At 42.7% G+C, this 27,000-nt stretch overlaps 1 protein-coding gene across 2 annotated transcripts in view; it reads right to left on the minus strand.

Moving 5' to 3' along the window:
• SEMA5A (semaphorin 5A) overlaps window positions 1-27,000 on the minus strand; it is a 2,281,219-nt gene that overhangs the window by 533,816 nt on the left and 1,720,403 nt on the right. For both annotated transcript variants that reach the window (XM_069613729.1, XM_069613730.1), the window contains one exon: window positions 19,782-19,963. In XM_069613729.1, coding sequence (XP_069469830.1) covers window positions 19,782-19,963 — 182 coding nt within the window. The remainder of the gene's footprint in view (window positions 1-19,781; window positions 19,964-27,000) is intronic.

Consider the following 27,000-nt stretch of genomic DNA (forward strand, 5'->3'; position numbering starts at 1 on the left):
AGACCTCAGACAATGCTGGTGGGGGCTCTTTGTGCTGGAAGCTCTTGCCAACTTGAAAACCAGTGATCACATTGGCCAAATTAAATCAGCAAAGAACATAGGAATCTACGAACATCCATCAATTGACATATGAGATTAATCACTACAATCCTTTTCTCTTATGATTATTATTCAACTGTAAAAGTGAAATAGTTTTAGCTTTTGTTTTAATCTGTAGACTCAGATATGAACCCAGGTGTATTCAAGAGACCAGCGCCTGGTTTCATTGTGCGTTCTTGTTGCAGTGCTCCCCTATATAGCATTTGACTTGGTTTTGTTGCGTCTCATGACTGTATTCATTCCATTTGTACCATAATATTAATTGATCTTCTACCTTTGGTGAAAGGTATACATTACCAATGTGGTATTTTTTATCATTCATCAATGAATGGCCAACTTCCGGCCATGCACAGCCAGACCAGTAAAGATGCACAGAAGAAAATCATATCTGATAAAAGTGACACACAAAAGATAACAAGCAGCCCAGGAAAATCATACAGAAGAGGGTGCAGCATCATCTCACACATTATCTCTCCTCTCTGGCACAGATACTTTGAGACTACTTGGTGTAATCTGTATTTTGATAAAGATCTGAGTCAATTAGCGACATAACATGATTTTACTAGTATTATTATTACTGTTATGAATATCAACACTGGTAGAATAATTTTTAATATTATTTTCATAAAGCTAAGAAGTGCTACTTTATCCAATTCAGTACATCTATTAACAATTCCAATTGAAAAAATAAACTTGCTTTGTTCTCAATAAGGAAGACGGTGGAAACATGACAAACCCCTTAGTTTTTTTTGACATGAGAGCAACCAAACTTTATTTTAGCACATCCACTCTCATGGGGACACCCGAATTAAGCCTTTTTGGATGTTTTTTACGTGAGAAAAAGTCACATGACTTTGAAAAAAATTAGTTTGCAATTGAAATACTTACCTGGATGTTAGTGTACCTAAAATATTACCAGTTATGGAGTTCCTGAAGATTTTTTATTTTGTTTTATTTATTTATATACAGGAAGAGAAAATCCTCTTTGGATCACAAAAGAACGTCCAATAGATAAGAAATCAGATTTGACAGAAAGGAGTGAACATCTTACAATGGGGTGAGTTTGAGTGAGATTCTGACCAAGTTGTGGAGGGGAGTAAATGAAACAGTCATCAGAGACAATATGTGGGTGAATTTACAAAACATAAGGTCAATCAGCATTAGACATTTTAAAGCGCAGGAAGGTGGTGCGGCCAGCTGTGTTAGGGATGTGACCATGATGGATGAAGTGGAGACATACAAAGTGAGGGACAGAGGCAAAGGAAAAATGTTACATAGATGGCAGATAGAGGTAGGTAAAGGGTAGCTCAGAGATGAAGAGGTACACTTTTTGGTCTGGTTTAGGACAAATCAGTGTGGACTGTTTTACGGATGTATGGTTTAAGAGAATTCCATGCAATTGGAGCAACAAGGGAGAAAGCGCGGACGAGAAAGCACATGGAGGGCGAGGTGCCACAAGGATAGTCGAAGAAGCAGAGCAGAGATTAAGAGAAGGCTTGTAGAGTTGGATAGAGGAGGAGAGATACTGCGGTGTCTTACTGTGAATAGATTCATGAACTAGGAAAATAAATGTATATCTGGCCCTGTTTTGCAATGTCAGCCATGCAGCCTGGTGACCGTATGAGGAAGGAGAAGTGAAGTGAGGGAGTTCAAAGAAAGTCATGGTAGCAAAGTTAATGATCTAGTTGGTAGGACAGAAAGCATAGTTGGGGAGACCATAGAGGATGCTGGCACAGTAGTCCAGTTTAGAGAAGACAAGAGTGGTTAGAGATGATTGACATTGTTGAAAGGAAGGAGCCTGATTTTCCTAAAATTTAAGAGTTTGAGTTGAGCCCCCGTTGCAGTTTTGGAGATGAAAGTAGAGAAGACATTAAAAGTGGCTAGGCAGTGGAAGAGATGACAGCATTTAGCAGAGAAGGGGGGCACCTCTGTTTTAGCAGAGCATAACATCAGACAGTGCAAAGTCATCCAAAATGTAATGGCAGAGGAACAGTTGGACATTTAGACAGACAGATCAGAGGAGAGTTCCGGAAAAGAGAAAAAGATGTGGGTGTTGTCTGCAAAGAATTGGTATGAGAACCCAAAGGAGGAGGTTAGTGCCCCAAAGAGGAGGGGACCTAAGACAGAGCCTTGTGGAGCACCAACATTTAGAGGAGTCAGTTGAGAGGTGTTGTTGTTCCATTAGAGAGAGAATTGTTGTGGTGCCAGTTGCGATTAATTCCAGGCAAATGCTTGTTTGTGTATCCCAAGCAAAGAGAAAGTATTAAGGACATTAGAGTGTTTGGCAATGTCAATGATAGTTCACAGGTCAAGGAGAATTAGGCTAGAGGATAGTTTGCAGTGCTTAGCAGAGGAGATAATATTGGAGACATTCATAAGAGCAGTTTCTATGGAGCTAAAAACCTGCTTGTATGGGGCCTCGAAGGATGGTGATACCTAAAAAATGTGTAAAATGGTTGAACACAACCCGTTAGAGTGTTTTGGAGTAGTGCAGAAGGAGAAACACAGGTTGAAAGTTAGCTTGTAGGTTCGAGTGAAGTCCTTGATTTTTTTAAGAGAGGGATGACCACGGGCGATTTGAAAATAGTGAGAATGCAAACGGAGTCAAATGACAGGTTGAAGAGTTCAGCAAGGTGATAGGCCACTAAATAGACAATCGGCTTGACTAGCAGAGCAAAAAAAATAGTCTGATAGCACACCAGAGGGGTAAGCCTTCATCAGTAGAGATAGGACTTCTTTAATATTAGTGTGACTAAAGTGGGAGATAGAGGCAGAGGGTGATGGTAGAGTAGGCAGAGTATACAATGTAGGAGGAGGGAGTGTGAGGATGGTCAGGAGAGAGTCTAATACCGGAAATGTTTGCAGCAACATTTTGAGGTAGGTCAGTAGCTGTGAGAGTGGAGCTGTAGTCATAGTTTTTGGAGGGGGGAAGAGTAGGTTGAGGGTGCCCTGTAGCCAAGCGGATTTTTGGATTGAGTCAATGAGGGTGAGGTGCAATTCCAGAGGACTTGAGAGAATTCAGGGCGCAGAGGTAGAGTTGGTATGCTTCCATTTGCACAGCAGCCGGCACATGTCTAAGCAGAGACAGCGTATGAATGGAGTGACCCATGGCTGAGGATGCTGAGACTTAGGGGTGAATGTTTGTATATGTGAGAGGAGAATGAGTCATATAGTAGGGATTGGTAGTTGGAGAAATCGTGTTAGTGGAAGAGGCATCAGGCGTGAAGGAGGATATTGAGTACTGTAGGTTCGACAGAACGGGAGGAATGGCAGAAGGTTTAATTTTCCTTTTAGTAATAGGTAATGCAAGCTGTAAGGAGAGGTCAGAGGGTAGAAAGGAGATGTAGTGGAAATAATGGAGTGATCAGGTAGGGATGATGTGACAGTAGTATTAGTGTCTGACAGAGAGGATGAGATGATTAAGAGATCCCAAGACCTATCCCCATTGTGGGAGCAATTTTAGAGATGGTGAATTCAAAATAGGTATGTAGGCTTTGGAGATTTGTGAGGCATTGAGGCAGGAAGAGAGTAGGTGTCCAACGCCTCCACAGCTTCCAGTCAGACGAGGAGAGTAAATGAAGAATAGTTTGGAGTCATGTAGGGCCACCAGAGTGGAAGCGTCAGATGGAGAAATCCAGGTTTCAGTGATAGCAAGGAGGTTTATGGGAGTAGAGTAGATTTAGTGATAAAGAGGGCTATGTTGCATACAGACTGAGCATTCCAGAGTGCAATGTTCAGTTGATGCAGTAAGGAAGCATAAAGAAGTTGCATCTCAGAGGAAGAGGGGTGAGGGTGATAGGTGCTAGGGGAGGTATTGTAAGCTTCGGGAGGCGGAATAGAGATGGGGTAGTGGGAGTTTCAAGATGTGAGTCATATAATAGGGTTAGAAAAAGAGGAAGTTGTAGTGTGATTGGAGAAAACGTAGGGAGAGGCAGTTAGGAAGAGCAGCAGGAGTGAAAGCATAATAGGTGAGTACCACGGAGTGGCGAGACAGCAAAGTTATTAGCAAGCTAGTGGTACTCAAGCAGCAGGAGGAAGACAAAAGCAAAGGCTCAAAGGCTGTTCAATGATTGGTCTTCACCCTTCACAGTTCTGCCCTTTACTGGAACGTCCCTGTCTGGATGCTGCTAGTAAGTTCAGAAGTGATGTCACACGCTCTCGTCAACTGGTTGCCTAGACCATCATTGGTTGGTCTCTCTGATTTTGTCCCTGGTGTTGCTGGCATGGAGCGATTTATTCCTGATTGGTGTTGCCAGAGGAGTCTCTATTGGTCTACAGCTGGAGTCCTCTCTGGTCATCTGCTTTTGGTGTACAGATGGAGTCCTCTCTAAGCTTCATTGATTGCATGAGAACCTGCTCATCAACATAAGTATGGCGCACCACCAAATTATTCCACATCTATATCTACCCTTCATTTGTCTACACCCTCTTATTCCTAACTGACTTCTCTTTAAATCTCCTAACACACTAACATTTCATTGTCTACACACACCTACACCTCTCATTTCTATCAATGACCTTACAGTTTCTGCATCAACATTATTCAAGCTATGATTAAACTGACCTCCTTAGCCCTATCAAGAATCCCCAACCCTGCCAACTTGCAGTCAACCCAGAGCCAAATTCCTTCAGTTTATTAGCTCTTGGGCTCCCACCTTCAGATATCATATCCTCAAGTGTTATCGCCAAACCTGTAGAAAAAGAATGTCACTCCGTAGTGGGGTAGTTCAGATCTTCACCCATGAACACCAGAGATTTTCTATTCTCATGTCTATGGGCCTCATTCCGAGTAGGGCGGTAAGGGTTAATGGTTACTGGTAACGTGACCGGTGCCGTTAAACCCTTACCGCCCTACTACGAGTTCCCTTTGCGGGTCGTTCCTTAACGCCTGCTTTTAGCAGGCATTAAGGACGGGACCCGTAAAGGGACTCCGGAGTCAATAACGGTACCGCAATTTACGGTACCGTTATTGCCACCTTCCCCCTTCCCTTTCAGCCCACAGTGACGCAGGGGGTTGATTGAGTGGGCTGGCAGCCTGCCCTGTGACAGTTGGCACTGAACTTAATTGCCTAAGAAATCGGGCTCAAGGCCCAGCCAGGCAGGACGTCCAGGAGGCAGGCAGGTGCCCAGCGAGGGCAGATCTCAGGAGGAGCCCAGAAGTAAACCTTTGCGCCAGGAGCTGCTGACCTTTGGCATAACAGTGTTAACCGTTATAATAATTGGTATGTAAGATTTTATGATGAGGGTATTGGACAGGCCTTCTCTCATTCTTAAGCATTAATCGAGTGCAATCCATGGCACAAAGTGGCACAGTGGCAGCTTTTGGGTGAGGCTACTATTTGCAACATGCTCACATACTTCTTATCGTTGAACTATGGCTATCTTTATCCCTATTTGGGTTTTAGTTGCAGAGCCAAATGAAATTTTCACAAACGCATTGTGCCTTGCCTTATTTGCATATTTGTATTTCATTACGATGCCCCTGTGCTTTTGTGCGCTCAATAAATGTGAATAAAGAAATGAATTACGTTACCATTATTCCAGTATTTTGTCATGTATAACTAGATTATAATTGTTTTTTTAAAACAATTGTTCCAGTTCTTTTAAGCACGAACGCGAGATTTGAACCTGTGTTGCTGTGCGTTGTCTTTCTTTTAAGAGAAACGCGTTGCCCCGGATTTATCCTCCCACCCTACTTTTGTGAATCAACCGACACCAGACGTGCATTAATTACTACAGTTAAGAAGCTGCAGCTGAGTTATCTAATACGATAGAATTAATGTTTCTCTTCAGTGCTGTTTATCTCCTCTCTTTAAACAAAATCTGTGGCACAGCTGCTTTACAAGCTACTTTAAAGCTAAGCAATGCAATTTTAGATTTCTCACTGAAAATGTTTACACAAAAACAGAATAATTGAAAGATCGACAATGAGACAGATTGTCGAATAATTGATGAGTGGGGGGCAGTGGATGGGTAGTCAGAGGTTAGTTGGATGGATGCTGGAATAGACATTTGTCAATATATATGGTTAGAGTAAAAGTATGAGAGACAGACATGTAGACAAATAGACCTACAGGACAAAGACATACAGATAGAGACAGAGACAGACAGATAAATGTGGAGCTAGACATTCTATTCAATATCTCCTTTAAGTATTTGACCGGCATATCATCATTTGTTAGTATTTGTTACTATTAATTTTGAAAATCTTGCACGGTAAATCTCGGCCATGTGCATTTACTTGAAAATAGAAAACTATTGTTTCCATGAAGCATATTATTCGTATGTTAAAATGCTACCCAATATTAGCAGTGCCCTGTCCAGATGCATCTCCACATAGACAGGCACACAGTGCCTACTACCTACTATCACCTTTCATAAATAGACTCCTCTCTCTGGAGTTGTTGCTTTGAAGAATACTGTAAGGAACTCATGGTGGGAACAGTAAAGACAGACACAAGAAATCACAGTTCAAGGGTGTTTATTAAATTGCATACAGGTTGGAAAAACACCTAATCTAAACCTAAATCTAAGATGGGAGCAAGCTTTGACCATCAAATGAAAAATAAGGCAGTCCTAGTGGCATTGTGTCAAATAAAAGGTCCTATACTAAGAAAAACCTATTGCCGATCCTTACAACTAATACGAAAAGAGTGTGGCATAGTATTCTGGAGGAAGAAAGAAGTGTTCACAAATAATATGTCAGGATGCCGAAGCCTGTGTCTCTCTTGCCCTCGTTTTAAGCAAGGGGTAAGGTGGGATCTTGGAGCACATCACATTCTCAATCTCTCCCAGCATGAGATGACAGTTCTGCTTTCAGCCATCAGGGCCGTCGATGGCCATGTTGTGTTCTCTTGAAAGTTTCTTGCCTTTGAGGACCTGATGTATTCACAATAACAAAATGAAAGTTCCTTTAACAAATGATAGTTTGGTTTGTTATGGCTTTTAGAATGGACCCATCTTTACTTTCAGCCTCCCTCCGCCAGGTTCACTATGGCTTTTACAGCATTCACAAATCTCAATGTGTTTTAAACAGTTCTCCGTGGACATCTCTCAGCTGGGTTCACTTTTGTCAGCACACTGTTTCTTGGGACTTTAGACTTCACCCCTCTTTCCTGGCATTCCTCCTTCGGGTTCACTCTTGCCGTTTCACAATTCCTTTTGCTTTCAATGATTGCGTGATTCACTTCGATGGCTTTGTCTCGATGCAGGATTCGCTTCCCTTGCTTTCTTCAACAGTTTGTCGGTCAAAGACTTATGTATGGGGATTTTGCTAGACCTGTGGTATGACCACTTTGACCTGTCTTGGCGGCTCTCCTACGTCCTTCTGGTCTCAGTAGTTTCAATCAGCATGGGACTGACCAGAGTTTCTCGAGTCAGAACCCACGTGTTGCCAGTCGCCCTCTGCAGCTGGGCTCCCCCTATCAATTTACTGTTCTTTGAACTTCTCCCATTATGCCACTTTGTGACTTTTATTCAACACAGTTTAGTTCTTATCGGTTTTCCTTTCGACTCACTGGCTGTGATGATCCGCTTGGCTTTCCTTGTATCTGGAGACGCGTTACGTTTCACAGTCGGAAATAAAAAGTCATTAAAAATGGCCGCCATGACCAGAAAACGTAGTCCCTTTTCTCTTTCTGCAGCGGCCATAGTAAACAATGAAAATGGCCATCATGCAAGGGGAGTAGGAACTACTTGCATGCATAGCGCACATGGGTGTGGTCTTTTTTTTTCAGGCAACCATGGCAAGGGAGAAGGGACCATGCGTGGTCCTCTCTCCCTTTCCATGGAGGCCATTCACGTACAAGTAAACAGTAAAAATGGCCACCATGGAACAGGGAGAAGGGCATATGTGTGGTCCCTTCTCCCTTTCCATGGTCGCCTGAAAAAAAAAGACGACACCCGACGCGCAATGCACGCAAGTGTGTCCATGAGAAGCCCGGCTGCTGAGATAAGGGCAGTGCATTTTTTGTGCACTGTTTGTTGCTGTTGCCATGGAGAGACATTTGCCATATATTCCTAGTGCGAACTCGGCATTCACTTTCCGTAACTGGGTCCTGCACCTTTAAGGGCATTGGAGTAAACAGTCACGCCTCCAAGGAAGCAGGAAATAAAACCCAGCTGTTCACCCCTTGCAGCGAGAAGCCCGGCCGCGGAGATAAGGGAGGTGCTTTTTTTGTGCACTGTTTGTTGCTGTTGCCGTGGAGAGACATTTGCAATTTATTCCTTGTTTGAACTTGGCATTCACTTGCCGTGACTGGGTCCTGCACCTTTAAGGGCGTTGGAGCGAACAGTCACGCCTCCCAGGAAGCAGGAAATAAAACCGTGGAGATAAGGGCAGTGCATTTTCTGTGCACTGTTTGTTGCTGTTTGCCATTGGACACAGAAGACACAGAGTCCTAGAAGTCTGAATACAATTTACGGACTGAGCATTCTACATTGAGATATCGTGAGTCAACTATTTGTTTGTTCTAATGGGGGAAAAGACTGTGGGAGTGCCCATCAACTCGGGGGCAGGTTAAGTACATCTTTATCCGTCTCCCGAGCCTCATTTAGCCTCATTTGTATTGAAGATCTTGTATATACTGACTTAACCGGGTGAGCGGTTATTCAGCAGAGGGAGTGTGGCTGTAGCTTCTACGGTCATAGCCCTTGGCTGCTTGCTTCTGTCGCGTCGACCAGCCTTGCGATGATATTCAACAGGCAAATTACTGGGGAAATCTTCATTGTAGAGCACATGGTGCAAAACGAGTTTCCATTATGCTGTTCACTTTGAGTGTTAAAGAAACAAGTGAATTTAAACTGTGAGATACGCACCACATCCACAACTCCTCTTGAAAGTGGTCCTTTCTCAAACCTCCTGTCAGCCCTCTTCTGCTTGGGGTCCCCCAGGGATGAAACTGTGCAGCACAGCTATGCAGGATGACAGGAGAGCACAGGAGTGGGATGGCTCATTTTTGGTTTTCATGGGGGAAGAAACCTCCAGGTTCTGGAGGCCGAGGCTGCGGAAAGCCCTAGCCCAGCATGGAAGTCTTTACAGACCCAAGTACAAGTTCACTCAGGGCCTCCACCGCACACACCTATGAGAACCCCAGAAACTGCCCAGTTACAACTGCCAATAATGCAGGCTTGGCAACGTGGGTTGGAATACACAGTAACTACCAAAAACATTTTTAAAAAATTGAGGATAATTTTGGGAAAAAAAGGGCAAAGGGGCAAATGAGTTGGAAATTGCCCCTCTTGCACAGGTCCCTAGCTGGCATCTAGGTTTAGGAGATACCGTTGGTCCAGTATCCAGTGTTTTCACTCTGGAAAGGGAATTCTATCCTGAAAGAGATGTTATGTTATGTTTAGTTAATGGCATTTGTTTAGCGCACATCCACCAGAAGGTATCTTGGCGCTGTGTAGAGAACGGAGCAGCCGGTGCAGAGCTGGCGTTAACTAAAATAAGTAAGTTTTAACAGCCTTTTGAAAGGCCAGATAGTTCGGGATGATGTATTTTATGGGCTGCAGAAGTCTGTTCCATAAGACTGCCACTGCCACAGAAAAAGCTCGACCACCCACCCGTGTCCTCTTAAATCTTAGTACTGCTAAACAGTCAGCCGAGGCTGAGCAGAGATTACGGCTTGGGAGGTAACAGATACATTTGGCTTGCAAATATTCAGCCCCCTGTCCATGGAGTGCCCGATGGACTATACACAGGGCCTTGAATTTGATCCGGTAAGTCACCGAAAGCCAATGAAGAGCACGAAGCACCGGGGTAATATGTGCCCCAAAAGGAGATCCAGTAGCAACCCGTGCTTCTAGGTTCTGCAGACATCTCAATCGTTTGCTCTGGCTTTTAGGTTGCACCAAATACAATGAGTTACAATAATCTAATCGTGAAAGCACCATGGCCGCAAACACCGGGGGCCGCAGAGAGGCTAGAATCAAGGGGAGAGCCTTCTTAAGAACTCTGAGAGAAGCCCCAGAATTCCAAGTTTGAGTTCCTAAAGTATCAAACTATATTCAGGGGACCCTAAAAGAACCAGAGCTTGGCCCAAAAAATGTGGAGGGTTCAACACAGACCCTAATATCTCCTGGAAGGCAGGGGGTACTACAACCTAATAAAGCTTCACACCCAGTGCTCAACTTTGTCCTGATTTCTTTGGTCTCAGTCTTTGAGCTACTAAAGGCAGAAGTCCAATCCCAAGCAGGGATTTTGCTTGAACTCACAAAGGAAACATCAAATCTAGACTCTTCCCTGGTGGGTTGCAATAATGTTATTAATACCATCTTGGTTCCCTGTATGAAGGAGATGCGTCTGGCGGTAGTGATGCAAGGTTTGGATCTGCCAGCAAAACAATTGAACTTTGCTGCAAGAAGGAAGGAGGATAAGACAAATAATGCCCTACTCCAGGAGATTTCGAAGCAAATACAATCCAAATCCCTTGATGCAGAGGCAGCAAGAGAGGGAGCAGAAATAGAGGATTCTAGTCTGCTCTTTGATGATACCCCCTTGTCAGAGTCAATATTGGAGGAATTTAGAAGACTAGCAACAGTGGTTGAAAGCTCAACAGAGGAAAATCCAGCCCCTTGCAACCTGTTGATGAAGATCATACACGGGAGTCGACCATATCCCTGCAAGACTCACAGGAGTCGGATAATGGCCATACTAAATGTAAAAGGAAGGACAGGAAGAGAGAAGCAAGATGGAGGAGAACGAATAAAGAATCTTCACTGATTACTGAAGAACAGGTTAAAACAAAGAAGCAAAAGAATATCAAAATGAAAAAGGGGGACAAAGTGCTTAAATCACTTCTGAGGTCACCAACAGCTGCCAGCACGGGGGAAGTGCTTAATCCAAGCTCGATACCTTCCTCTGGGAAAGTAAGCCAACAGGCTAGAGAAGGTCAAAATAGAAAGACAATGAAAGATGTTGACAAAGAGAGCTCTCAACAGGAAAAGATTGAAATCATTAACATCAGCATAGGCCTTCAAGCGTATTTGGAGGAGAAAGAGAATGGAAGTAAGCCCGATCCAGCAGCCAAAGCGGGTGCGAATGAAGCAGCCATGGGGAAGTAGGACGTAAACAAATTCACTGGTGCATTAAATCCTGGTGAGGCAAAACAATCCTCCCAACAAATTGCTCCAATTTTTCTGCCAAAAAGACGCTCAGTGGGAGTACAAAGGTCACCTGTTATAGAATCAGCACTGGCAGTAGAGGGAGGGAGCCTATAAATAGCTCCAATCTTTTTGAAAAAGCTGAGGAAAACCACAGAGAACATTCCATTGCAAGATGAAGTCAAAGTGGGGCAAGGGAAATCTATGTTGTTGGAGATGAGAATGAATGGAGGAGGTAAGTCCTCAGAAATGGGGGGACATGCCATCCAGTCAATTCCGCCGAAGGAATCTATACCTCAGCTGGGTGAACAGGATGGGGTTGAGGTGGGATCTGCTTACAGCTTTGCAATGCAGAAATTGTGGCTGTGCTCAAAGTTTAAGAACAATAACTATAAATCCCTGAGCAGAGGGGTAATCCTCTCATACTTCAAATAAGTCACATATTTGTATCTTCTAGATAATCTGGATATTGAATCGGTAAAGTTCCCCTATCGTCAGAACCCGTATTTGGTGGAGATTGGCCTTACTTCACGAGAAGGCCAAGAGGCAATAATAGGGGCCGCAAAATATTTGGAAAGACAGGGAATTTTGGTTTCCTCACATTGCCGATGGAAACCTCGACACAGAACTCCACAGCCCAAGGATGGACATCCAGGGCAAGGGAAGCCTCTGGCAACAATGCAAGTCCAGTCGATTCCCCAAGGAAAATCAGAATAATGCTCTGTCTCTCCTCCCTCAGATTCTAAAGCAAGTGCTGCAGAAACTGGGGGTGGGAAAGCAGTCTCTTTAGGCAGCCAAAATGTGCATGCTGTGCTCGAACACGTGGGGGCCAAACACCTTTACATCAAAAAAAAAATAAAAGAGTGGATTTTTCAAGAAGTAGACGTCCTGCTTTTGCAAGAAACGTGGTTGGTGAATCCAATTGCAATCGAAGGTTTCTCAATTTACACCCAATCAGCATCTCAAAAGGCCAAGGGAAGACCATTGGGTGGCTTACTGGTGACATTTAAAAACGCTTCGATTGGGGTCTCAAATGAAATTTTCAATAATAGATTGGGCATCCAAGCATGTAGAGTAAGTTTGAAACAACAAAACTCCTACTTGGTGATCATTTTTATTAGTGTGTATTGGAACCCCACCTGCTCCAGCTTGCAGGATTTCCTAGAGGTTTTGTCTTAATACCTGGGGGACGTTAAATGATCACACAAGGGTGCACAGAAATTACTCGCTGGGGATTTGAACTCCCAGTGTGTTCCATTGTTGCAAAAAGCTGTAAATATATGCACGCAGAAAATTTCAGAGAACCGAAGACTCTGGGTGGATTCTTTGCGGGTTGGTGCTTAAAGGTTACAAATCGGTCAATCCCAGGGGATATCCCCCCTTGTCCCACTTGGCATAGAGTCTACATCAACTTTGGATTATATCTTTATGTCATCAGAATTGTTTACACGGAAGGTCTCCTTGAACATCAGGCCAGAGGGGGGAAGTGATCATTCCCAGTTGTTGCTGACATTTGCTGATATTGCTGTTAGATTGCCGGATAGTCAAAAACAATCCCTGGTGAATTGGAAAGGGAAAGCCCATCTCCATAAATATAAGAGAGATGGATAAGCCCTAAATAACAACCTGACGGCAATCCCAGACAATATCCAGCAGGAGAATTGTCATCCGGATGAACTTGTCAAATTCATCTGGTCGTCACTCCCACCAAGCGGGGGAAAACAACAGGTGCATCACCATGCCTTTGATGAAGAAACAAGGCATGCAAAAATACTAAAGGCTCAAAAAATAAAACAGCTTAAAAAATTGGTGTTGAGTGAGGAAGACTATAGGAGGGAACTCAGATATCTATCCTCGTAATACAAACAATGGTCAGTGGACAGAAAAATGTTCCGTCTCCAACAGGATGGGGAACTGATGCTAAAATTCATTAATTACCAGGATTCCCGAAACTTCTGGTCAGTGATTAATCTACTGGAGGGAATCGCTCACCGTAGTCACTGCAATTTGGTGATGGAAAGAGGGTGGGTGGACTACCTGTCTGGAATCTTTAAGGACCCAATAAAATCCAATTTCTGTCCAGAGAGGGACGCTGCATGGAACCTTCCGTTGGACGAACAGAGTTTGAGAGAACTAATCTCTAAGTCTTCATCCTCAAGGGCTGCTGGCCCAAATGGCCTAAGATATCAGGTTTTGAAGAATGACCCAAACCTCTGGGCGAAGCTACTTTTTTGGCTTTTTGGGGACATCTTGGTGAGGAAGAAGTTCCCGTTATCATGGAAGATGGCAACTATCATCCCGCTGTTCAAGGGGGGGGGGATCAGACTTTACCCCTAAATTATCATCCGATCGCACTCCTGGATATCGAGAGTAAGCTATTTATGAGGATCCTTTTGGGTGAATTGGAGGGTTGGGTACAGGAAGCAGGCATCCTGTCCAAATATCAAACAGGCTTTAGAAAGGGTGTTTCTACAGCATTAAATGGATTGATGCTGAGAATCCTGAGTGAGAAGACAGGGCATACATTTAACATTTAACATAGGGGAGAAAAACAATTGTATGGGGCTTGGGTTGATTTCTCGATGGCATTCGACCAAGTTAACCGAAACATGCTGTGGTCAAAACTTAGACAGTTGGGTATACCAGAGGGCCTTTTAGCAATGCTGGTGGAACTTCACAAGGACACAACGATCAGAGTCAGGCTAGATCATGATGGACACCTTTGGGATCCCATCAGGGCACATAGAGGTGTCCGTCAGGGCTGTCTGGGGGCTTCACTGTTTTTCATCCTATATCTGGCAGACTTGGGCGAGTTTTTGGTGCCTTCGGCATTGGCCAGCCCGGTGATCAATGGCTCTAAGATTCACTGGCTGGCCTATGCCGACGACGTGGTTCTATTAGACCATACTGCAGTTGGGTTACAGCAGTTGCTAATTAGATTAGACTGCTATGCAAAGGAGAATGGCCTCGCAATCAACCCTAAGAAACCCAAAACTGTGGCTTTTGGACATCCACACAAAAGGGTGATATTCGCACAATGGTTGTTGGGGGTCAGCCAGTACCAAGAGTTAAAGACATAATTTATCTGGGTTACAACGTTTTTGCTTCTCCTTCCATCTCTAAAGTGGAAGCTGATATCAGGAATAAGCTGATACAGCTAGTTCCCCAGATGAAAAAGGTACTGGAAAAGTTGTGTAAGTTCTCGAATTCGTCCTTTGATCAAATGTTACTCTGCTAAGGTGGTCCCCGTACTGTTGTATGGACTCAAGGCTAAACCCTTCCTATGGAATGTGGATTGGCAGCGGCTGGAAGGTCTAATTTGGAAAAGGGTTCTTGGTCTCCTCCTGAGTCTCCCTATGGCCAGTCTGAGGTTTAAATTGGGCTTACGTTCGTTGAAGGCCCTAGTGGGCTGGAAATTAAGTTCTCTCCTACGTCTTATCACTAAGGCCCAGGAGGGCTCACTGTACTTCAATATTAAACATCATTTGGGTAATCAGAGCTCCACTATCCTCTCTGGACTAGAAGCAAAGGCTGAAGAAGGGTAAGTTTGGGAAAACACACATCGGGAAACATTGATTGACAACCCCGGAAAAGCAAAGAAAGCCTTGGAAGGGATGGATTGGTTAGAAACGATTGACAATATGCGATTGTTGGTTCCAGTCAATCTGTTTCAGAAAGTGGATAAAAAACAGGGATTCCTAGCCAGATATTTAGTAAAGTTCCCCGATTGGATAATCCGGAAGAACTTTATGAGAATTCATCTTAATGTGGTTTATACAAGGAAATTCTGCAAAAAAGGGGCTTGGAGGGGTCTGCAATCGCCCTGTGTAGAGTTTGTACTGACCCAGCTAACCAATCTCTCAAACATTTGTTGCTAGATTGTGAAGGTACTTGGCCTACAAGACTTTTATTGTTTGGCGGGTTTGAGGTGGGAAATTAGAAACATCTGGAGGGTATGAAGTGGCATTAACGGTCACAGTGGTTCAAATTCTGGAGAAATTAAACATTGTACTCTAGGATTCTCTTTTCTCTGCATTAGGTTAAGAAGGATTGGGTCAACTGGTTATGGAGTAACATCTCTAAAAGGGATTCTGGAATTGTATTGTATGTTGTATCTAGAGCACCGCCACTCCATTCCATTTTTCCTTCCTAATCAATTGGTTTAAGCTTTTTTCTCTTTTCTTTCTTTTTTTCACAATGGGGTAGTTTGCAGTAAAGAGACAAGTAGCTGTACCTGGGGATGTCATATTGGTTAAGAGGAGAAGACCCCCAAACCTCCATCTTTTTGTTTTTCCGTTCTCTTTCCCCTTCTTTTGCCATATTCGTCGAACTGTCTCTTCACTTCTACCCCTTTGTGTATTTCTGTGTTTTACTGTGTATTTTTGTTTGTTTATTATTGTATTTTATGACACTATGTTGGTTCATGTTTTATAGGTTTTGTTTCTAATTGATTGAATAGTATGCAGGTTTTGTGATTTTGTATTGACATTTATCTTTTTTTTACCATATTCAATAAAAAAATGAAAAACATTTAAAAAAAGATTACACTGTGATACGGGTTAGCAACAAGCCAATCCACAGCAAGTGTTTCCCGTGGATTGTGTTACCGTGTACTAATTATCAATACACAGAAAAGTAAAAAAAAATGTGTTTTGTTTAATGTAGGGGCAGAGAGTATAGAAGATGTCTCCAAAGACACTGTCAGGAGCTCCGAATCAGAAGCGACATGCACAATTTGAATCTGATTCGCAGATATCTGTAAAATTGATTAAAACATTTTTGGGTCAGTCAGAGGACAATGCAGAGCAAATAGTGAGCGGTGCTCAGTCTGGAAATGATGCAGAATCATCAAATTTGCCATGGAGTTTGAGTGACAATAATGAGGAGTGTGGCTCACCTGAAAGGAAGACTAACGCAGAATAAGAATCTGTTCCATATGAAAAAGAACGAGACTCTGAAAAAGAGCCCCACTCACACGGAGAAGAAACCAGCAGTAAACCAAATTACACAACAAGCTTTGATACATCAGATCCTGCTTTATGGCCAGAGGTCCTACGTTCTGCTGATATAGACTGGATCATTTTGAATGAACCAAGTACAATCAAAGCCATGAGATTCCCATTGAACAAACAGAAGTGACACTTCTCAATGTCACATTGTGAAGGGGTTCATGAGAGTGGTGTGAAAATACATGGATGCTGGCTCGTTTACTGAAAATCAGTTGATAAAGTATCCTGCTTAAGTTGTAAAATATTTGATAGGGCTGCAAAACCGATGCTTGTACAAAATATGATGATGTCACGTGTGAGCATTTAAAACAAAGTAGTTCGTAAAGAAGTCAAGGATCATTACTGCAGCAAAAGAATTCAAAATTAATTGCTTGACATTATGGCAAGTTAGATCCTTGATAACGTATTGATGCGACTTTGCAAAGCAAAATTCTACTCAGTTATCAGCGACTGCACTTCCGACATTGGTCACATAAAACAGATATCACTGACGGAGAGATTTGTTGATGACACTGATGGACAAATGAAAGTAAAGGAACCCTTTGTCTGCTTGAAGCCTGTGGATGACTCTACTGGAAAAGGCCTAACTGAACTGTTTATTAATGTCCTGCATGAAAAAAAAATAATGCTTGAACACTGCCGTAGTCAAGGATATGACAATGGCACAAACATGAAAGGCAAACACAGTGGTGTTCAGGCCAGGATTTTTGCCTTTAATCCAAGAGCATATTGTGTGCCTTGTGGCTGCCATTCCCTCCATCTCGTTGTATTCCATGCAGCATTGTCATCTTTGGATTCAAGCTTCCTATGGACAGAACAACACTATTGGAGCATTGTACAAACCTTTACCAGACACTAAAAGTTGGTGAATCTTCTGACATCAATGGCAAGGATCCTTGTGTTGAATAGGACAATATATGCACCATGTAGCCCTAAACTGGCCTCAAACAAGTTCCTGACCCTGTTTTATGCAGATGACGCAGTCCTGATTGCTACCACACACCAGGGTCTTAAGCAATCCCTTTCTGTTTTTTGAGGAATTGTAGAGACCTTGGCCTTGCTGTAAACACGTCTAAAACCAAATTGATGGTTTTTAGACCATATCACAAGAAGTATATTTCAATTAACGGTGATGATTGGCGGACAACCCATCTGAACAGGGTAATAAGTTTCACTACCTCAGAGTTAGATTCCAGGCAACTCCAGGATGGGTGGCCCAGGCTAGTAGGGTGCCCCTCACACTGGAATATTGAGAGGCTCTATCTTATCATGTTTTACCCACCATGGAAGCAGTGGTCTATCACCAGCAATGGAAATATACCAGAAGCATTGTCAGCAGCATTTTATGAATCAGAACGTTGGGTGTTTTTCGAATGTTGAGAGGATGCTTGTTAGGGAAAACTATTTTATGAAGAAATGATTATCATTACCCGGTAGTGCACCAACTGTCCTTGTCCATCTAGAATATGGAACCACCCGCTGTGCGCGGAAATAGTGTTCAGACCAGTATACCTCTGGGTAAGAGTATGGACTCAACCTTGCCTAAGTCTGTGTAGGGATGCACTGCTACATATTATGTCCCTTAATGGAGGCAAAAGCCTGAAATGGAAGTCTTATGTGAAAAACCGATTGATCAACCTGAAAACGAGTGAGTTTTGTGAAATCTGCAGAGCCTCTGTGCTTCAAGCCTGACTTGGCTTAAACATTGTCTTAAGCAAAGAGCATTGGACCATCTTTTGGTCGATGCCTCAAGTCTAAAGCTGGGTTTGGAGTACTTGGAACATGAGCAGGAGTCTGGCCCTAATACTTACTTAGATTTAATTACACCAGCTTGCGAAAGATCGCTGTGTGCAAGGTTTAGGCTAGGAATTTTGACCATCACTGCTTTTATGCACACATGGAAGGGCTCTGACTCTGATAAATGCCCAATGTGTGGTGCTGGCAAGGAGAGAGTCTTACATTTTCATCTCCTCTGCAAGTCGACCCTGCGGCTAAGATGGATTTATTTGAGACCTATACTGCTGATGGCTGGTATCTACTCACTTGGCCCCACACAACTATTTCTAAGTCAATGCTTTATTCCTTCAGTAATGTTTGCTGTTGCCCATTATTTGTATAGAGCACGACTGCAGGGGAGGAAGATACTGACAATGTGACGATGCCATATGCCAACTCTGTACTAGTATTGCGAAACCAATAAGTGTTCGAGGCTGCGAGCATAGCTCTCCTAGTATTTGTTTTTATACAATTATTAAGCTCTGCTAACACTGCTTTTGATGTATTAATGTGAGATTTTTTTAATGCAATATTTTGTATTTTAGGATGTTTGAACCTGATGCATTTCTGTTGAATAAAGGTTTATCAACAACAGCAACATGTTACCAAGTTGGACAGTTTCAGCACTACCAGTTCTCCAGTATATTCATGATGCTAACCTAAAGAACATTTTCCAAAATGTCTGGATATCATTGAAGATTCTGCTCACTCTGCACATCACAGTTGCAAGTGGTGAGCACACCTTCTCCAAACTGTAGCTCATAAAAAATGACCTTCGATCAACAATGGCCAATGAAAGACTGACATTGCTTGCAATTTTATCAATTGGAAATGGCATTGGCAAATCCCTGAATCTATCCGATGCTGTGCTGCAATTTGGAAGGGCAAAGTCAAGAAAAGTTACTTTTTTAACACAAAATACAGGTAACATTCGACTGTCACCTAATATCTAATGTGTGCATTCTCTATTGCATCTGTATATCCATCTAGTTATTTATCGAGTGCCCTATTTACAACATTTGTAACATACAATGTTTTTGGTTGTAATTTTTGGGGGTTAGGAGGGTGCCAATGATGCTTCCGGCCTGGGGTGCAATCTGGTTTAAGACTGGCCCTTATGACAGTTGTGAGGACCTGGTCAATGTTCTGGGGTAGGACCAGTAATCACAGTTATCTCTCTGAGAAGACAGAGGGGTAGACAGAGTTTAATCACTCTTTAGGTTCAATGTCTCCAGACAAATGATTAGAGCAACATCATAATATGAGACCTGAGCCACCATAAAGTGTAATACATAAATCTCTGCAGATGTCTAGCAATTGCAAGCAAATAGCTTTCCCTCTGATTGGTCGATCATCAGAATGATGTGATGTCTAAAACTAAATAATAAAAGTGTGACAAGGAAAAGTAATATGAATATCAGTTCATGGTACTATGCTTTAGAACATAGACATCTCTCTTGGTAATGGCGTCAACACACAGTCCGACGCACACCATTTTTTAAAGGTTGATTCCCCAGAATTAAGACACAGCTATGAACTCTGGGAAATGGGGTTGCCTATGGTGTAAACACTGTGATTGCAGAACATCAACCATTAATTATGTTAGAGTCTCCATTCATGCACAACAATTGAACTCTTTCTTGCTTCTAGTGTGTGCTTAACATATCTTGACATGTTTCCAGCAATCTTCTTCCCCCCGGACTCTGTCCATCTAGCCTGAAACAGAAAAGTGCACAAAAAAAGAAAAACAATATACATATTTCAAACACGTCTGACTGACCAAAATGACTGTACCTGGAGCAATTGGCAATTTCAATTGTGGGTCCCACACATTGCCAGCCTCCGCACTGAGGAGCAGGATTATCACATGCACGGGTTCTGCAAAGGCATGCTCCAACAACACCACCATCGGTGTGACTGCATGATTTCCACTCGGACCATGGCCCAAAGCTTCCGTCCACTGTCAGGTTCCTTGTCTAGAATAAAGACATTCACAATGAGATATATTGCAAAAGGAAAAGTCTGTAGTTCAAATTACACAGATTACATAACCGGAAGGAACATGACTACCCTTGAAAATCAAAATGGACATGATCATGTATAGACATGAATGAAGAACATACTGTTTCAACCGTTTTATAAAAGCTGTAAAATGATAAAAACATAACCGAATAAGGGCATTCATTGAAGGTGCATTATAACTATCCAAGTGCATATTGATCTCTCTTCTGTCATTACAAATTATGGAAATATGGCGAAAATTATCTTTTCGCAAATCAATCTACATTTCCTTCCTGGCCAAGATAGTGCAGATGGCAAGAGCTCTTGTCTGAAGGGATAAGGGGGCATGACATGTACAGTAGATTCAGGCATGGATTAGATTGCAAATGGAAAAGAAAAATAGAGAGCAGATAGAGTGGGAGGTGTCCTTGCAGAAGCAAGCCTAAACATCCCATTAGAGAGTGATTCAAATCCATACTTTGAATAAATATCAGTTTTAGTCTAATACCTACCCCACCCACCCCGAATCGTCTGGATTGTGTTGGCCATGTGAACAGAAAGAGAAAGGGAACCAATTAAGTTATGTACCCCTTAAATGCACTGTTGGAATTCTTTCTAGAGGCATTGTGTTTTGTTTTAAATCCGAGTGTGGAGTTGTACAATCAATTTTCTTTTAAAACCTTAAATAGTAGTATGGGGTCTCCAACAATCTATACATGTAGCCTGATGTGTGCTTTCTGCCACAGGTGTATGTGTAATGTTATTAAGAAAACATTGGGGCAAGTCTGTTTCAGGCACAAGTTGTCACTACTGATTTCAGAAAACAACACAGAAACAATGAGATGATGACAAACAATATTTAGTGTATAGTGTATAGTGTTTATGCATAAAAGGTCCCACAGGCACATTTGTTTTCTGCATAACATTCTATAGTTTCAGTTTCGTATGCATAATACAAAACATTCTCAGATCCCTTTAGTGATGTACACTGTCCTGTTATCTGAAATACACAATTGGTTACACATTTCTTGAATAAAAAAAAAAACACATCTGTGCTGGATGTTTTCTGCAATGTGGTGATGACAATTCTGATCCCCTGCGATTTCTTCTGACATGTACAAGTTAGGTGTGGTCAATTAAATGTTTAGGGTCTTCAAAAACATTTGTTTTTTAGCATCAAGTGGTTTTAGTATAACTGCATCAACCAGAGTCGTCGGTTAGAGCAACCCATCAATGAGGCTCCTGCCTTTTCATTTGTGACCGGCACAATCCACCAAGGTGGACATGCATTAAATCAAGGGATAACTGGGCAGGTGATGCCCAGAAGCATACCATTGAATGTCTTCCTAGGAACAGATCTCTCCATGCTTCAACGCTGATGTGTTTTCATGGATTACCACTCAGTGGATCAGCAGAACACTAAAGGCTAATTGACAGATCTTACATTTTGGCCCCTTTGATTTGACAACTGACCATCTGATGATCTGATGACTACTACTACCAATGGATGTATGGCAATACGCAGAAAATGACAAGATAACAGAAAGCAATATTAACATCACACATCAAAGATCTAGACAGATCTAGACAGATCTGATTTCCTTTAGAGAGCAACATTTGGTATTTTTCAATGGCATTTGTATGTGAAAATATTGTAAATGAACATAACACATGCGCAGGTCAAGGGACTTCACTTTTTTCAAGTTGGTAGGCATACCAGCTGATACTGACTGACTGGTTGAGCATGGCACAGAAATGTATATTTTTAAGAAATGGGTTATGTCTCAGGAGGTTAGCTCAGGGGCAACTTGCTCGACGTCAAGGAGTAACACAGGTTCGATCCTGGGGCAGCGCTTAGAAACCTCTGGGTATTAAGCACGTTATAAATAACATATGATATCATGTCTAAAAAATGAATGGCAAAAATTAATTGAACCGTTCCTTAAGTTTCAAATAGTTATGGTAGCCAAGTAGAACAGCACATTGCAGTAGTCAAGTGAGATTTTGTAATAGGTAAGGTCACTTATTTCAGCATGTCTCTTCCTTAGTCATTCAAAGTGGCAGGCAAAAAGGCACATGTATTTGGGATTTATTTAATATGCAAGAACATTGGGAAAGAGAACCCATTCAGAGTACAGAGGCAACAAGTGCACAATCCATGAATCGAGGAGATCAGAAATATTCCAAGCGTGCCAATGGAAGGGAAGAAAGTGTGGCAGGCCGATGGAAACATATGAAAATACTTTAAACATGCTTTAAAATGTCCCAATGTCATGTAAGGACCTACTAGGGCAGCGGGGTATGGTATGGGGGGAATTATAGGAGTCAGGCCTCCCTCACAGGGACCTAATCGTCCACCTGAAACGCTGTTATAGTTTGTGGGTATTGAATCACCGACAATTCAGCTGGCTTGAGTAGGAGCATGGATATCCCATCAGGTGGAGAGTACATTGCAAATTCCTATTTAATTTTACTGCATCTACTTCAATAACATAACAATGCATGCATCTGAAAACATATGCCCTCTGGAGTTCCATGGATGCATCATGCAAAACACCCCTACACTGAAAGCCCCTTTCCCACTTAACCCTGTCACACATGTGCACCCATTACATCCTAGGACATGTGGTGCAAAACTAAAAAAAACTAAATCATAGTAAAGGACACAACAATTCCCAGAATGCACTGTGAAATGCTGAACAAATCATGCCAGCCTGTCTGTAATTCCCCATTTTTCACAACCTCCCCAACTATTTCTCCGATAATTTAGATATATTTAGCATAAAACAAACTCACCAAGGAAAAATCATTCAAGAGAGAGTGCATCGTGATTATGGATCTGTAGCTATGTACCAATGTGTCAACCCTTTAAATCCTATTGCCTGAAGCATCAGCATTATTTGCGTAGTAGGCTGCCTCTTGTAAAAGTGTAAAGTATCCATCCAACTGTGCCCCAATAACACACCAAGCCTTTCTAAAGATACATGGCACCAGTAATAAAGTAAAACAAAAGGGGTGATGGCTGGAAGGTTAATAATTAATGTTAGCCTCTGGCATTGCTCTGGGCAACACTACAGACCATTGTTCTTCTCCGGCCAAGCCATTACAAAACGGAGCAGGACGTTTGGCCGCGACCGATTCAGCGCAAGAGGTTTCGGCACAGCTGTTTCGTGCGAGTCCTGTTTCTGCACGCCCTGTTGGCCACAGCCACCAGGGCGGAGGGACATTTTGGTGCAGGGATGCTTGGGTGTGGAAAGAGCTAACATTAAAAACATTCTGAACCTGCACCAGTAACATGAATGAGTTACAGGGGCAGGTTCATAAATAAATGAGCACAAGTGCCAAATAAGTACATAAACAAATGAACGGAAGCGCCAAATGAGAAAAAAAACAAAAACGAAAAACATGCACACCATCTCTGTGTGAAACCTACTGTACTGTGAAATCTAGGTGTAGCCTCCATCTCTGCCGATGATATTGTGACACCTACTATATAGTGAAACATAGGCCTCTCTCCCACTATACAAGACTCTCAAATCTAGGTGCGTCCTCCATTTCTGCCTATTTACTGTTGAAACCCACTGCACTGTGAAGCCTAGACCGTTGCTGCCTATTAGTCTGTGAAATCCACTGTACTCTGAAACCTGGGCCATGACCACCTATTTATAGTGTGAAACCGACTGTACTGTGAAACCTAGGATTCCCTCCCACTATACAGGACTCTGAAATCTAGGTGTGTCTATCCCTTACCCAAATTGTAGCGTGAAACCCTATATACAGGATCCCCAAATCTAATCGTATCCACCAATAACTGTCTTTATACCGTGAAACCGAATTTATCCAAAACCTAGACCTCCCCCCACAGTACAGGTCTCTCAAATCTAGGCCTGTTTCCTCTGGTGCATTGGACAAAGATCGCTCCAGCCGAACAATTTCGAAGCTTACGATACGTATATGTCACACCACCAGTGTGGACACGGGCTGCAGGCATGGCCAAGCATCCATGCACCGTAGAATGCTGCTATGGCTACGCTCTTCCGGTCTAGCATCGCATAGAGCCGTCTAGACTGAAACACCTGACATACCTCAACACCTCTGCCACTAGCATACAACGACTACCAACTGAAAGGAACTCAGTATAGCTGGCCACACATCGACTCTCTCAACAATAGCAATCTATCGCAAACCACCAACAGCGCCCACCCACATGCCTGGCCTCTCTTTGGGCTGCTTAGTCGATCCTAGCCAGCCACTCATGTCCTAGACCGGCAAAATACAAACATGCATCCCCTAAGGTAAACTCTTTAGAATTTTCCAGTACATGGTCTACGGTCACTGAGGGCATTTCAACCGAAAAAGCACATTGAGGCCACACAAGTGAGGAAAGCGAGCTATATAAATAACCAAATACAATACAATACATACCCTGTGCCAAATCAGCACATTATATACATTAAATAAAAACAAATATGCAGTCTTGAACTCTTTTCTTGCAGCATTTAAGACCCAACAATTAACCACTATGCCAAAGGAGAGGAATAATTTCTATATGACCACATAATCAATTGCAGGTCAATATGAACCTTGTCAACATTGAAATCCACAGCTCTTTTTGCCCTAGTGGTTACGTGCTGGGTCTTCAACTCTGCGCTACCATGGTTCAAGGCTACGTGATGGTTTTTATTTTTTAATTTAATTTGTTTCCCGCACTAGACAGAGATTCCAAATTCCTGATGTGGAAATTAATGTGTACACTGTTGAATCTGCAGAGAAGTTCCCCTCTATCATACTGACATGCTAGCAGTCCTCCTGAGCAGAGCTGGTGCTGTGGCATAACATTATTTGAGCACTACTGAAAAGGGCCATATACTCCTATTAAATGCACATTGGGCAGATGAAAAAGGCTGCACTGCTTCAGAGCTGAGAGCTATTATCTCCTATAGAAGGTGTAGCAGCCCCACCAAGAGATTATGCTTTTGTTGCATTAGAATTGTGTCAGCTCTTCCTTTGAAGGGAGATTACAGCAATCACTGTCGTAATACAATAAACCCTATTTTCCCCATTATAGTCCAGTCGCCTTGTTGAAGAGGATGCATACGTTCTAGTAAGAAATACCCCATTTGTGCTGGCATGTCAGCCAGTTCTATTGTATAAATTGCATCCTTGTTGAGAAGTGGAAAGCTGTCAGTATAGCAAGCATTCAATAATGAGAACTGCATTTCACACATATCTCTGCAGCAGGTGCATTGACCTTCCAAAACATTTTACCCACATTGGCGGAATTAAGCTGGAAGATAAAACCTTGATTCTCTGCTGCGGGTGCTTTAATTATGTTAGATATATGTTCCCAGTGCTTCTGAAAAGGTAAAAGGGTTGGGTCCATCTCTGAACATACAAGGCATACCTGACATACGGCTGTTCTGTCGCAGGTCTACTCGCACAGGCTGGCAGAGTCCATGCGATAATCGCAGCCCTTCTGTTGAGTGCAGCTACTGTGCCATAAAACCAGATTTGCAGCACTACTAATTAACAATGGTACTGTACAATGAAAGGCATGGCACTCCTGCTTCAGGCGTTCAAGCAAAGAAATGGCAGCCCTGCTGTTAGCCCATCATATGCAGGCTTGGACTGGCTGATAGGGCAATAGGGCAATGTCTGAACCCATAATGCAAACTACTAGTGTAGGCCCGTTTTTTAGATCAAAGTGGGCCACTTTTTTGACCATCGTGGGCCAGTTAGATGAGTTACTTCATCATGCGGCTAGTCGTTTTGACCAGTGTTACTGAATAAATATTGGTTAAAATGCACAATTTGCTTCACATTTTCTCAGAAAACACACTCTTGGGTCTGTCACAAAAGAAATGTATTGCCATTGGTATTACCAAAATTGACCTTTTACAATTGATCTTTTGCACAATTGACCTAATTATAGTGGTCCTAATTGACCTTAATATTATTTTAGTTATTTTATATATGCATTGGGTTGATTTTGAATTATAAAGAATATAATGGGATTCGGTGGGGGGATGCAGGTTTTTTTTTATTGGGTGGGGGATTGCGGGCGTTTCCCCCCGCATATATGTCCTAATTGACCTTCTAAATTAGGTCAATTCTCCCGAGGTCAATTCTCCGGAGGTCAATTGTGAAAAGGTCAATTAGTATACAACCTTGCCATTTGCAGCTGTGGGACACTTTTTCATTGGTGCCCGAGACAATTGTATGTCCCAGATCGACGCGAGTCACATGGTAACATATACTAGGAAATAAAAAGAGAGATCACACTTCAGACCCAGCAAATCCTTGCCCTCTCTCCTGACCCTATCAACAATTACCTGCACCCTTTACACACATGGTGGAACACATCTTACGATTTTTGGAGTATAGTTAAAAAACTTGCTTTGTAACTGCTGGATATGGGTGGCTGCAAAAATAATTTGCTGGAGACCCCTCCTTCCACCTTTAGGTCAAGTTCAAACATGTGCCGATTTTGCAGCAAGAAAAATTATCATTGATTGAGCTGAATAATAGAATAGTCAGCTGTGGTTTGTCCCCCGGACTCGAGTTAATGAAAGCTGGCTTAATGAAAGCTGCAAATGCAACACGTTAACAAGCAAAGTAACTGTCAACGTGCCGCATTTGCAAAGAATAATCCTTTTGAATTTGGCGCAAGGGCATTTAGACATGGCTGCAATGTCGGCCACGTCCAAACGTCGCTCGCGACAAACCGATGGTGCCAGAAAGGCTTCTGCTACAAAATGGGCACGCCAAAACGGCCACTGCATCGAACTAGCCGCGCTGCACCGGCTCGCACAGAAACCACAGTGCAAATTAGAGTGTACAGGTTACAAAAGGGGAAAGACCATATGCAAATCAGGCTTGATCCCACCTCAAAAGGGGCAGTGCAGCCCGAACTGCTTCGTCACAACCCTTCTGCACGAAACCACAAGCATCCCCAGACATGTTTTGGCCTCTTGGACATCATCAGTGAGGAGTAGCTTGGGTCTCTACGTCG

Source organism: Ambystoma mexicanum, chromosome 5p (genome assembly GCF_040938575.1).
Source record: "Ambystoma mexicanum isolate Mex_15411 chromosome 5p, UKY_AmexF1_1, whole genome shotgun sequence".
NCBI classification, from domain to species: domain Eukaryota; kingdom Metazoa; phylum Chordata; class Amphibia; order Caudata; family Ambystomatidae; genus Ambystoma; species Ambystoma mexicanum.